The sequence below is a fragment of the Pyrgilauda ruficollis genome, unplaced genomic scaffold (assembly GCF_017590135.1).
Source record: "Pyrgilauda ruficollis isolate IOZ18807 unplaced genomic scaffold, ASM1759013v1 scaffold11, whole genome shotgun sequence".
Classification (NCBI taxonomy): domain Eukaryota; kingdom Metazoa; phylum Chordata; class Aves; order Passeriformes; family Passeridae; genus Pyrgilauda; species Pyrgilauda ruficollis.
This window is the reverse complement of record NW_024509210.1, coordinates 2296450-2311517: the sequence shown is the minus strand read 5'-3', so window position 1 is coordinate 2311517 and position 15068 is coordinate 2296450. Positions and strand designations below refer to the sequence as shown.

Sequence of the window (15068 nt, the reverse complement as noted above, 5' to 3'; positions counted from 1 at the left end):
CATGGCTGTATTGGATGCTGGCTACAAGACACACACACACTACTGGCAGTTCTCTGTTACAATGTGGGAACAAGTACTTTAAGGATATGCACGAATTAGGATAAAGAAATAGCCAAGGAAAGTAGAAAATGTATTTTATTTATATGGAAAAGGCTACATCTGGATTTGTAAAAGGTCTGTGATAGTATTATGTTGCCCACACGTCACAAATCAGTTGTGAATAGCAACAAAATAGTTACATCTTTCTACATACCAGTGCAATTAGTTCACATTGCAATAAAATTAAGTCAAGTATGCAACAGAATCAAAACCAAGTGTTTCTCCATAATCAGCATACAAAGATTTACAGTGCAAAGATCACTTTAGGTTTTAAGAAGCCTGCAGTCAGTCTTCAGAATATTCTAATGGGTGAGATACTCCAATTATTTTCACTATTAGCAGTTTGTATCTTGTCAACACTGTGCACAAGCAAGTCTAAACTGAAATGACTTACATTGTAAATAAAATAGTCTATACAATTAAAAAATACAAATTATATAAGAGAACTAACAAAAAGAAACTTGAACACACTTATGAAACAGACAACATACTTCAATGACACACATACAGTATTCATCACATGAAAACAGCTACTTTTTCCAGCAAAAATAATTTCATTGATTTACAACTGAATTATAGATCTTGTAGTCTGAAGATGCAGGTGTCCAACTCTTAAAAACTATAATAAATGTCTTTTGCAAAGCATACAAAGAGGATAAATATTCTTATCAAAGTCATAAGGTTATTTTCGGAAGTTTGTTCTCTCTTGCTCCAGAAACACACTTACATGGGTGAAAAGAAATTCAAGGGGTGTCACATTGAAACCATAAACTGTGCTCCATTTCCTTCTAATTTTGAAAAAAACCCTAGAATTTACAGTACTCTGTGGTATATGAAAATGTCTTCAAAAGTTTACATTGCATATTTCTGAGTCCATTCTCTCGCATGTCTGTTGTATCTGTACGTGCAGAAAGAAGGCATTACAGTGAGGAGCTGTTAGTGAGACATTGACAATGGCCACGCATTTACTACATACAGGCTGTGCACCTCTGAGCAGAGTCAAAGAACATTAAAGCACTCTAAAAGCCAGAAACTATACACCCACCACACATTCAGTTTCTGAGGTTATGTATCAGAGCTACTCAGACTCAAACCCAACTTCACAGGTTTGCATTAAACTGTGCATCCTTCATTTGTATTTCGTAACTGCTTCCCTTATTTGCACCTTAACAGCAGTTTGTTGTCAATTACTCCTAAAGGCACATGCTATTAAGAGTCTGACAAAGTTTACACATTTTAGTCCCACAAATGCAGTATAATTAAGTGGGATTTTATTCTCCGTTCTGCACTGCCAGCTGCATTTCAGAACTTGAAAAGAAAATTTTCTGAAAAGCGTTTTTTACTAGGTCTTAAGTCTTGGGTCTTTTCCTTCTGGTATGAAGCTGATTAACTTTATAATTCCATAATCCCAAGGGTAAATGTCCTTATAGAATTGATAGCTTCCACCCTGATCCTTCCATTGGCTACATTCTACTCTTCAGACTGGATTCACTTTCTTGAGTTAACCAAAGAAAAATTCTGACAAGTTTTTAACTTTTAAGATCAGTATAGCAACTCATTTACTAATTGGTTTTCTTCTTGAAAATATGCTACCATACAAGTCTTTGGATTTTAACTTATAGTAAAATACTCATAGATAAATGCTCAGGGGTAACCAGCCATATCTTTCATTTCCTAAATCCAAGGTAAAACAACAACAAAAAATTTAATAGGTGACCATCATAAGAAGACAAAGCTACAGTCAAGACTACATTTTTTTTCACTTTTCCTAGCAGTGATTAAATTTTGAGATTGGAGATAAAAAAACATAACATCCCTCATTCACTTCCTTCACAAGCAGGAGGCACAACAGCTGAAATCACTAGTAAGTAGGTGAGTGGAAAAAAGCTGAGCCACAAATGAGGAGAAGCTGCTGCACAGCATCCTCAACCTGAACACTATCTACTTTGCAGAATGAGCTGCAGCATTCAGGCACTTCAGAAGTTACATGGCTGGACTATACCAGACACTGAACTGTGAGAAAAAGGCCATTTGAATAATTCTTAGTCTGGGCAGAGAAATACTAGACCACAGGTGTCCATGTAATTTCTACATCACTCCTTTGCTGTCTACTGCTCAAGGTAAAAGCAATACTCAAATCTTCCTCAATCTGTGACATGTGCTGAGCCACAGGCCACTGCATACACTGCAAGAAGTCTTGAATGGCTCAGCACTGAAAAATAGGTACCAAATAACTCAGTCAGTTAAACAGAAGGTCAGAAATTCTTCTGTACAGGTTTTACAACCAGAGGATTGCAGTAGCAACAAATAACTCATATTTGGGAAAATAATTTTTCATGCAATCCATCTGTTACACAAAAGCATGAGGGTTTTATGTAATTAAGTACAAAAATATTAGCTACCAACAGCTGTGTATGCCTACAGTTTTCTACTTGCCATGGCTATTCTCAATATTTAAAGAGCTAATCCTGTGGAAACCTAGGAAAAGAGTATTGCTAAAGTTAATATTGAAGGTGCACAGCAGACAGCCATCTGCAAGTACCACACACACAATTATGTATGTTATACTCACTTTTCCTTGTCTGACTTGTAGATCTGTGCAATATCTGGTACTAAAGGATCATCTGGATTAGGATCACAAAGTAAGGAGCATATGGACAATAAAACTAAATAAAAGAGACACTAGATTAAACAAGTTAGTTTGCTTTATTTCTACAATCCTTTAATATATTCCAGTATACTGAAGGAGGTGGTAGGAGGGTATAGGAAAATGAATGCAAATTAGTATTAAGCTGTCATTTTACAGTTCTGTCCAGAAATGTTTATACAGCATCATTTTTCTAGGGCCTAAGTCAACACCTGATACAAGCCCAGGGAAGTTGCAGCCATGTACCTCTAGCTTTTGTAATGATCTCTCCCACATTCTAGTCTAGGAACTCAACTACAGACTACAGTTACAGAGATATTGCTCAAACTAAGCTTTCCACCTGCATTTAAGGTGTAATATTAATTAATATTATTAATATTACATTGCCATGCAGTACTCTATTTGTGCATATCCTTTTCCACTTCTGTGCTGACAGATATTCTTTCAATCATAAGAACATTTTACCTAAGTGTGACTTCCACTTTGGGAAATACTTTTTCAGCATTTAATACAGGTATTCACTTATAATTTCATATTAATTTCCTGGTATTGAACCAAGGAGGTTTGATTTTTTTTCCTAGCATTTTCAGGCCATACTTTTCAGGCATTTTCTATTTTGATGGCCTGAACTAATATGCATACAAGAGTACACAGTTAAATAATTCTAAATATGTTGTGAAAGGGAACTTCATGCTGCCGTAAGAAAACTGTAGAATACCTTTTTTCCCCCCTGCTTTATCTTATTACCCAAGAACCCACAGCTATTTTCAGGAGTAGAAATTTCACTCACTTCAGTACTGACTTATTTTAAGTGACAGTAATATCAGAAAATTAGGTTAGAATACACGGTCACACAGATGGTCAGAGGTGCTATAATATGCTGTAAACTTTTGATTCAGTCAAACAAAGACTAGAAAGGAGAAACTTCCATGAGTCACTGAGCTAATTTCCAGTTTATGAAATACATAATATCTGAACATGAGACCAGCAGACTGCTCTACTTTATAACCAAAGAAGTGCTCAGCAAGTAAAGAGATAGAAAAATGCTGAAGATCTAAAAATTTCACAGGTTTTCAGTTGTGGATGCCAGCTGTTAAACTTAAGTGTCAATTTTCGTTTGCTTAATAACTAGAAACACGACAATTTTTGGATAGCTATAAAACAACTAATTTATGTGGGAAAAAACTATACCAATTACACGTAAGAGTAACTGATGTCTTTAGCAATGACTTCAGGAAACAGAATATAATTAGACTTAGATTTTATATGGCTTGTGAGATTACTGCACAGGCCTGTAAGCAAGGGAAGTTGTTTTTCCAAGGAGGTACAGCAAGTGGACTTGCATAGAGCAATTGGACAAAGACCCACGATTTTTTCTTTGCTTGTACACCCAGTGCACTGACACTTTGGCACACAGCTTAGAGAGCTCCCAAGTACATGAGATGTGATATGGCTTGACCTTTTGAGTCACATGAGAAATTTCTGTAATATGACTACGTGTGCCTTAGCAATTTGAAGATGGGTGAGGAGAAACAACAACACCTACATTTTAAGCAGCTTTTTAAGTGCCAAAGAATGCCTGCAGCAAAAGAACTGCTTAACTGTTAACTCAATGTTCCAGAAATCTAGTGTTCAAATTTTGAGAAAGCTTAACTACAGGATGAGAATATTTTAATAAAACTTTTACTGATGACTGTGAAAGGAGCTACATTTTGAAATATTCATCTTACAAAGGAATGCAAACCAGAACAAATTACCTCATTTTTAAAGAAAGTGTAATCAAGACTTTAGTCTACACAAGGATGCTCAGGCAGCCCCAAGAGTCATCAACAGGCAATCATGTAAGCTCACACAAGGTCAGCATCAGGGTTTCACATTTAGTTCCAAGTTGTGATTTTCAAGCCCTGCTCATCATTTCTCCTCCATTCAGCATGCAGAGTCAGCTATCACATTTCAGGCTAAATGTACATTATTATCTTACCCAACTTGGTTGAGACTATTTCTTTGCTGTGTATGCATTTTTTTTCTAATGTGACACTCCCAATAAACTGCACAAGATCTTGGATCATACCAAGAATTCCAATGGAATTTGCCTCTTCTGAAAAATGCAGGATAAAGGGTTCCCACTGTTTACCATTAAAACAGTGCAATAACACACAAAAAAAGTGCCATGGCAGTGAATGCAGCTTCACACATGCATTATCAAATCAGTGAGTTTACCTTTAGAAACAGTCAGAGCTGGTGACCATTGTGATCTCAAGATATCAAGACAAATACTCCCATTACTGTTTATGTTTGGGTGATATATTTTTGTTGTAAAAGCAATCTGTAATAAAAAATAAATAAAAACCAAACAATATCAGAATAGGGTTATTACATTTGGAATTCTTAACATCATCCCTTCCTTTCCAGTCATATCAGATCTGCCAACACAATTTTGTGACAGTCTTATCTGCATCCATGAAGAACATGTATACTATTGCTCACCCTTCCGGTTTAGCTTCCAAAATTAAGCCTCAAAGAATAAACCTGGACCTAAAAACTTTCTTTACTTAAAAGAAAGGACTTACCTTTGGTGGTTTGAAAGGATAGTCTGTTGGAAAGTGTACTGTGAGAAAAAATACTCCCCCTTGATATGCACTATCAGGCTGAGAAAAAAACAGACAGATAAAACAGATTAATATATTTCAGCTGTTTTGGAGCTTTCCTTCTCCTAAAGAAAATCCATTTTTTCTCCAGTACATGGCCCACTATGGGCCATAAACTGGGAAGGCACAGAGGGAACTGAACCCTCCCACTGGCCTGCAGAGTTACAGTAGAGCCAAGTGTGGCTACTACTGCAGCAGCACAGCACAGGTACTGAGGGCTGCCCCTCTGAGGAGAAAAAGAGAGGGAGCTCAACAGCTTCACTGCACGGAAGGGAATACAGGAACCAGAGCAGGCCCTCCAAATCCTGTGTCTGTGCAAGACCACAGCTGCTCTGATCTTCCTCCATTCTTAAGCTACAAACATACCTCCCCTAAGAAGTGGTTTCTCTTTGCAGATGCAAAGAGTGGGATCTTCCAACATAATTCAGTTCATCATGATGGTATCAGGGAGTTTTAAAACACACATCTTTGTGACCTGCACAAATCTGTGCACATGCATTTTGTCAGACAACATGTGCACAGGTTTACATCCAGGTTGCACACTATCAAATAAAATAAGCTCCATCTAAAAGCCCTCTGCAACTCCACTCTTGTTTACAATTACCAACTTTAATATTAGATTTCACTCACTCTTCCTCCTTTCAGATGGATGAATCTTCCAGAATTGATCATCTATGAAAAGCAAGCTCTTTGCTTTGTAGCCAATATCACCAACTCACACACCACAGCTGACTAATTAAGCACCTCTAACTTCATGAAGAGGAGGGATTTTTGAGGAGTTACAGAAATCAACTGGTACCAGACTAATAAGAACACCAGTGTCACCCTGAAGTTTTAAGCTATTCACAGCACAGCTGATTGTGGCTGCTGTGTTTACAGAAACCCAAATGAATCCTTCTGTAACATAAAGAGAAGCAAGGTCTTACATTTTAAGAGGCACGATTCCTATACTTACAGGTCCCATAATAGTTGCTTGCCAATGAAACACTGAAAGGCAAAAAGATACAATAGTTAGAGATTTCCTGAGCCTTTCCAGAAGTGAAATGTACTGAATGTTCTAGGAGGAGCTTACAGTCATCTCCAACAGGTCCAGCAGAACAGTGGGCTGGTGGATCTCGCTGCAGATCACTTAGTTCCTGCAAGAAACACAGAAATATTTGAAAGACATGAAAATCCATTCCACTTGGCAGCATCTCTGCAAAACTGGGAACACAAACCAGTTTTATTAAACCCATGGACATTTTTTGTGGTATTTTGATAAAACAGTCAACACTTGAAACGTTCATTGAAACTGAAAAGGTTTTTTTGCCAGATGACCTGCAGCTAACACTGCGCTAGAAATTAATACCTGGAAGAATTTTAGAGTTGCAACCAAGTTCATACTAAGTTCAATATACTTGAAGGAGACAAAACCAATAAAAAGGGTTTCTTGATTAGTCTGTAAACTCACAGTTTAATTTAGTTAGGTGCTAATGTGATTATTCCCTTAGCTTTTGATTTTACATAAGTTTCTGTATTGTCCTAGTCTATGGACATCAGCTGAGCTAAATTGGCTCATAAAATGTTTGCAGCCTGCCTGGAGATGATGTATGAACATAATATAAAGGGCTGTAACTAAATTGGAAACTAAAGGAAAAATATTAGCTCTACACCTTATTTACCTTGATTCAATTCCCTGCATGCTTGCTTTTGTTTTAAAATGCTTACTAAAAAACTCCAAAGTTGAAACTTAAGCACTCAGCAGAGCTTTTGGTTGTCATCTGATTTATTTCTCTTGCTGGAGACCACACAGTCCCAAATTATTTTAAAATAATTTAAAAATATAATGTGATTTCACAAAACCAGCACTGTTTTTCATCTGATTTATCACCACTATTTCAAACAAGACAGACAGTAATGTTGGTTCATTTTCCTCATTTAATTCAATATACTCCTTTTGATGTCTGAACTTTGACTGTACTAAGGAAAACTTTTTCCAATTCTAGGCTGATAGAAACTGTGCTGTAGGAACTTTAATGACTACATGCAAGTACTTCCTTTGAAATAAGTTAAAAGGTGTGTGTTTGTGAGTAACTCAATTCCTTACTCAAAACATGCACATTTAAGTTGACAATAGACATAAGCAGGTCTATGAATTTACCTCAGGAGTAACACCAGAAACATTTCTACTCAAAATACATTAGTCAAGGCAACTACTTACAAAATCAAGGTTTAAATTGGTGCCAAGTTTAACTCAAGTGTACAATTGGTGTACTTAGTGTGATCATGCCTTACATATAATTTGAAGGGTTAAAAATCTGCACTTCTCTACTACTGTGATGTATTTTTCCATTTATGACATCCAGTAAATATTTCAACTCAATTTACCATGGACCCAACACCTAAATTCAGCCAGACTTACAGCTCCACTCTTGGCCCTGAAATCAAAGAAAAGCACTGCACCATATCTCACTACTGCTCTGAAGTGACTTCTCACAATCTTGTGATTTAAAACAAGACAGACACTTTTTCCTACACTGAAATAGCACAGGTTGTCAGCTGGCATTACTTGTCTGCACTTTAACTTTATTCTGTTGGTGACACTGTATGCTGATCCAGAAAGAACACTCTGGGCTAGACTTTAACTAATAAAGGCACTTTAGAAATGCAGTTCCTATTTTAATCAGAGGATTCAAATTTCGCTAAGGAGTGATTCGGAGAACCAGCTATTTATGCAAAGCCAAGCCAGTGCCAGTACACACAGGGAGGCAACAAATGTCAGGTTTCCAGCAGCCACCAGAGACAAACATGGCCAGCAGCAGAGCTCTTACAGGCACTGTCTTCTCTAATTTGCAGCTCAAGATCTAACCTAACAACAGAGGATTACACACACTACACAAAACAACCCAACCAAGACCAAACAGCTGCACTACAGCACTGAAACAGAGAACTCCTCCTAACAATCATGCATTTTGCAACAGTCATTACTGACTACTAAATTCAAGGCAGTAACTGGAAAAATATGTAGCTTGAACTTTTCAGAAAGTCTTTGAAGTATATGTAAACATTCCATATGCATACAGGAACTACCAGGCAACCACTTAGAGTCACAGGTCTGTAACAGTGCTTTTGTTGCTAGATGTATTCATCAAGATCTGTACACACCCCAAAACCACACAAATTTATTTTCTTTCATATATACTCTTGTACTTAAGAATTAACAGAACTGGGGAATGCTCCTTGGGTATACACTTCAATTTGTTCAGGCTAAAAAGGCACTGACATCTGTTCATTATTAGAAAAAAAACAGCAAATATTTTTCATCATACATTGATGAGACCCACAACTATAAATTCCTGTTATTAATATTTCCTAACAACAATGAAGAAAAGGTTCTCTTCAATCAACTTCACCAAATGAGAATGATGTTCACAAATACATTCTGAGACCTTCTGCAGCTATGAAACATAAAGCCGGATCAAACTTCAAAATCAGTAGAGCAAATTTAAGCTGCATTTTGCATCCCTATGTAAAGCTAATGTGGTTTAAAAATACAAGTGGTAACACGATCCAACAGTATGAACAGTTTGAATCTTTAGATACAGAAATTCAGATCAAGCTGTGATAAAAAGGAAGAACTATTCAGATTTACATTGTTGATTATGCTGTTTAAGCTTTAGGTTCAAAGCAAAATTATCTGGAGAGCTGTAAGATTTAGGCTTCAAGCTTTCCTATACTTTTCGCAATGGGGCAAGGAGATGCTCGGATGCTCCTGAATCAGACTGACCTGCCAGTGCCCAGAACTGAACACTGCAGAACAGAAACAAGCATGCTCTAAATACATGTAGAAAAACTTCTTCATGGCTTTGCATATTCACAAAAGAATGAGAACACAAGAATTCTTTATACAAAGCACAGATGCTCTTTAGAAGAAGGCCAAAACTTTGCTTTGTTAAGGGACAAGGTTGAAGATTCACCAAGTTTAATGTGCTGAAACCTCATCAAGAAGTGCAAGATAACTGCATGGGAGGCACTGCACAGTCAACTAGAGATTGCCCTGTAATTTTAAGTTAAGCAGCTTTGTCCAAGCTTTATGGATTATTACCATGTAGCTGCATGATGCAGGTCTGGTCACTTCAAGGGTCTGCATGAATACTTTTAGTCACTGGTATAGAAAGTGCTGGTGCAAGATGCACATATGCTGACAAACAGGATCTACAGCTCAAAGCAGTGCAGATTCATTTTCAACAGAGAAAGTCACCACCGTAAATTACAGTGTACACTGGTGCAACATCGTTTATGAGAATACACAAACCCAAGATTCTGTCTGCAAGAGCAGCATCAGAAGGATGAGTTATTTCAAAAACTGGTGAATGTGAGAGCATAAAAGCACCTCTCAAGAGCTCCAACACACGCCACGCTATCCCAGCACAGCCAGGATAAACAAGCATGGAGAAAAATACCTAAGCTGGGGACAGTGGTAGGAATAAATCCTCTAATCCTCTCATACAAAACATTTCAGGGTAGAATAGAATGCTAATGGTTAACATGCTACTGGAGATGGGCAAAGCCTCCAAATTATCACCTTCCCTTGCACCACATGTGCTCCCGAACAGCCCTGTAGACAGCAGGAAGCACACATTCAAGTTTAACAGCTGTAAAAAACAGGCTGTGGTAAGCTATAAACATTGGAGACATTTCTGAATGTGCAGAAAATACCCATGGTCAAAGAATAATACAGGATGTATTTCATAAAAGTGTGAAGTTGAAGACTGCAAGGCAAATTTAACACTTACACGCTTGATTAGCATCCAGGCTTTTCTCTCAAAAAGCTACTGGAACAACATTGTAAAGGATACTTTTGTAGTAAGGAAATAAATGTTCTCAGCATAGAAGTCCTAAACGTGTCTTTTTTCAGTCTAAAAAACATCAGAAAAAAAGACTGCAGATTATCTGAAGACCAAAATAAACTGCAGACAGCATTGCTAAAAGCTATTTTCATTCTCCAAACAACACAAAACCACAACCTTTCTCCACACTTATTTAAAATATAGATTTATATTTGTCCATTGTGTTCTTAATTTCTTGCACAAAATGCACTGTAGACCACAGACTCATTTCCTACCAATTCCATGCATACACTGCTGCTTGGAACCATTTGTCATAAAACCCCACAGTGATCATACTTAAGACTAGTTAAAGAATTCTCTGGTTCTTCATAAATTTGGCAAATATAAAGCACATCTTTATAATAAGATTTATTGCTATAATGTTTAGTCAGTAATAAATATTATATTTCTATGTTCTATTTCTAATGCAAAAAAAATATTGCTAAAATATGTAGTGTCCCAGCTGAAGTTTTGAAAGCAAATTCAAATACTTTATATTAGAGCCAAAGAAGTTTCCTTGTTATGTTGATTACCATCTAAAGGCTGCAGGTTTAAAGTCAAAATCTAAACCACAAATATCCATAATTTTTGAGTCAATTTACAGTTACAAAAGTTATATTCAACATAACTTTTCAAGTTAGTATGTCCTGTTAGCCTATGCATATATGAAACACATACTCAGAGACCTATAGTTCATTGAAACAACTCAATGTTTGACTGCTTCTATTCTTACTGAGTTGTAGGAGAAAACCAATCAAGCACTATGCATCAATAAGACAAGAACAACAGCTATTCTTAAAGCAGTGTTCAAATCCATCTCCTCCTTCCTGGTTTCAAAATGTCTTCTAAAATCTCTTGAAATCCTATTTTTTTATGCCTGAACAAAAGTATGTACAAGACAGCCTGAACATTAACAAGCACATCAACCTCCCACTAAGACTGGAGGAGCACCCAGGTAAAGGACTTGTGATGAAAACAATCTCAGCTGCAATATGGAACTAACAGGATGGCAAACTCTGCCAATTAGATATGTGAACAAAGAATTTGGAACAGGAACCCCAGAAAAATGGTTCTGCATAAGACAGATGGGCAGAACTATTTTGCAGAACCTGACAGCCTGAATTATTTTCCACCTTTCACAAAAGTCATGGTATCTGACTTTCCAGAGGTGGCAAGAATAAAGGCTTCTTTGCACAGTATTTCTTCCCAATTAAAACACTATTTGTTTTGCTTTCATCATTTGCAATATCTGGAATTTACACTGCCCACAAAAATGTGCTGTTCTTTCACCGCCCCAAGGAACATCACAGACAGTGTAACTGAACTTTTTTGAGAGTGTAGAAATTCTCTCTCATACAACAGCAAAGCAAAGCACTCACAAGACAAATGAACACAGGATCCTCAGCTTACGATGAGTAAGAATCCCCTGACCCCAAACTTTCTGAGGAACTCTGAGATGAGTTTGTCATGGAGACACTGCTGACAGCTGTGCCTGCAGAGCAGGGCTTCATGTCCTCACCGTTCTTCCACCTACAGCATGAGGATCAACATGCCTCCATGGGCAGTGATCAGCACTAGGATCAACATGCCTAAGACTGGAGGAGCACCCAGGTAAAGGACTTGTGATGAAAACAATCTCAGCTGCAATATGGAACTAACAGGATGGCAAACTCTGCCAATTAGATATGTGAACAAAGAATTTGGAACAGGAACCCCAGAAAAATGGTTCTGCATAAGACAGATGGGCAGAACTATTTTGCAGAACCTGACAGCCTGAATTATTTTCCACCTTTCACAAAAGTCATGGTATCTGACTTTCCAGAGGTGGCAAGAATAAAGGCTTCTTTGCACAGTATTTCTTCCCAATTAAAACACTATTTGTTTTGCTTTCATCATTTGCAATATCTGGAATTTACACTGCCCACAAAAATGTGCTGTTCTTTCACCGCCCCAAGGAACATCACAGACAGTGTAACTGAACTTTTTTGAGAGTGTAGAAATTCTCTCTCATACAACAGCAAAGCAAAGCACTCACAAGACAAATGAACACAGGATCCTCAGCTTACGATGAGTAAGAATCCCCTGACCCCAAACTTTCTGAGGAACTCTGAGATGAGTTTGTCATGGAGACACTGCTGACAGCTGTGCCTGCAGAGCAGGGCTTCATGTCCTCACTGTTGGGCAGTGATCAGCACTAGGATCAACATGCCTCCATGGGCAGTGATCAGCACTAGGATCAACAGACCTCCATGGGCAGTGATCAACTTCTCCACTGGCTACTCAGTTGCCCATTTTTTAAGAAAGCTCCCAAGCACAATAAGTCTTTCTGTGACTAGTCTTGGAAGTCCACATGCTATCCTCCTTTGAGGAGCCCCTTGAAGACGACCAGCCAAAGGCAGGATGCAATGACACAGATCCCAGTGGCAATATCTCTTAGAAATCAGTCCCACCAAGTATGACAGAAAATATGCTTACTAACAGGTTGATAGCTTTGCTTCCTTTGTAGGTGTTGTCACACTGAACACACAAATTATCAAAATTACTGCGAACAAACACTCAAGCTTGACACCTAAATTCCTTTGTTTAAGCACAATTCTGAAGCACCCTAAACCCACTGAAGCTTAAATTCAGACAGTCTGTCTAAACTGATGAGCTCCCAAGCAATTCCACAGTGTTTGCTGACAGTGTTTTGTTCTCCAAAGAATTCCTCTAGGCACTCTGAAACCACAGCACTTCCTCTACTCCAGATCTTATCCCTTCCTATCCTTCAGATACAACATAACTATGAACCTTTAAAGCCAGTCTGAAACACCAGGAAAGGAGACAAACACACCAACATACAAATACATTTCATCTACCATTAAACTTCCATTTCCATGATTTTTGAGGAAAATTTTATGTATTACAATGACATCAAAATAGTTTGTCTTTTCAGACTTCTCCACTTTGTTTGAACTTTCCATTTGAAACAAACTTATTTCCTTGCCATTCCCTTTCCTCTTCTACTTCTTGAGACAAAGACTGCTAGCCCAATCCCTCTAGTAGAATTTTTTCTTCTCCTGGAAAGGCAGAGGAGAGTGATGAGGGTAGTTAATGGAAAACAAAAAAAGAAAACCAGCAGTAGTCATTTCTGCAGCAAACTAGAAGCAAATGGTAACTAGTTCTGAATTTAATCTCAACTCTTCTTGGAGGTCCTTACCCAGTATCTCTTCATGTTTCAGGCAGAAGTTATTGTATAATCAAAAAATCTCATAGCACCTCGCAGTCAGCAGATTGGAAAGCATTGCTTCATTTTGAGAGTAGAAACACAATTTAAAAAGGCTAACAGAATGAAAGATACTTAGATAAAAAGTCTAACCATAATTTCACATCTATCAGAAGTTCTTAAATGCTACGTTAAAGAAAACTGTGGCTTTCCAATATGTATGAATGTCTCTAAAGCAAAAGAAAGTTATGTAGGCAACATGATAAAAGTACAAAGACTAATTCTATTCTAGCAGGACCTCATTTGGAAAGCCCCAAATCACCACTTCATCTCAAAAATACTAGATCAACAGACTTTCCCCTTTGTGCGTTTATCTTGGCAGAAAGAAGATGAACAAGAATTGGAAAGAGATAGTATTCAGAACAATCCTTTTCTTGAAACTAGGGTAAAGAGATGTTCAAGAAGATGTGGGAAATCAAAGTGGCAAACCATTTGTGATATGGAGAAGCACGACAAAGTTATTGCTAAAGAAAACCACTGTAGTAGTTTGATATATTGGTCGAATACAACATTCATGACAAACGTGTGATATGAAGGAACAAAATTGTTCTGTAACTGCACTATGTGTAAAGGGATAAGCTTTGCAGCATGAGGCAGGATTACCAGCTTCTGGTAGAAATCCATCCGAAGTTGGTACCTACTGTAGAGTATCCCAAATCTGCCTACTGCGGGGTTAATCGGTCACTATAGAATCCTATTTCTGCAATACCAATGGCTTCCGATAGCAAAAGGCAATCCTGCACAAGAAATAATCGCACCGTCACGTAAGCAGGATAGCACCGATGCCGCCTAAATATGGCACAGCAAGAGCAAGCGACCAGCCCGGGCTCTGTTCCACGGCCGGAGCCACAGGCTCAGCTCCCTCCCGTGCTGCGGTCCCCGGTCCGCACGGCAGAGACCGAACAAAAGGAAACCGGGAATTCACAGCTCGAACCAGGCCATTGACAAGTATCAGCCCAAACCACTACAGCTGGGAGACGCTCAGAGGTCACAGCAGAGCTTTGCTGACAACGCTTCCCAAGGCGGGCAGCAGCCGCGCACAAGCGCGGCGGGGGAAGGCTCCACAGCACCCGGCTCTCCCCGCTCCCTCGGCTGCCCCGCCAACGGCGCCTCAAAGCCCCGACTCGGGCTGCGGGGCCTTCCAGGAGGCACAGTCCCGAAACCCTCAGGCGGCCGACAAGAGCCCCTCCTTCTCCGTTTCACACCCGCTCTTCTTCCCCGGCTGCCGGCGAGCAAGGACGAGTCCCGGCAAAGAAAGCGCGCGGCAGCGGCTGCCGCGACACCGCTCGCTGAGCCCGCTCCGGCCGCCGCCTCAACCCCCGGCATCAAGGGGGCATCCCCGAGGGAAGGAGAACCTTTCCACCCCCTCCCACGGCTCGGCCCCACTCACTTTTTGTATCCGCTTCAGCGCCATGGGAACGCGCGGCGGAAGCGCGAAGCAGGCGGCGAGAGCGCGGGGCGGGAGCGCGGCCGGGGCGGGGCGGGCGGCGGGAGCGCGCGCCGTGGAAGCGGGAGGGGCGGGTGCGCAATAGCCGTGCCCT

The 15068-nt window shown here is 39.3% G+C and overlaps 1 protein-coding gene across 1 annotated transcript; it reads right to left on the bottom strand.

The window, feature by feature from the left end:
- Positions 1 to 117: 117 nt before the first annotated feature.
- On the bottom strand, positions 118 to 15047 carry UBE2D1 (ubiquitin conjugating enzyme E2 D1). Its single transcript, XM_041475276.1, has 7 exons — positions 14918 to 15047; positions 6467 to 6530; positions 6350 to 6381; positions 5317 to 5394; positions 4967 to 5072; positions 2672 to 2765; positions 118 to 997 (listed from the first exon to the last, which is right to left on the bottom strand). Exons 1-7 carry the CDS (start codon positions 14939 to 14941, stop codon positions 952 to 954), a joined length of 444 nt encoding a protein of 147 aa, XP_041331210.1. The 5' UTR covers positions 14942 to 15047; the 3' UTR covers positions 118 to 951.
- Positions 15048 to 15068: the final 21 nt, after the last annotated feature.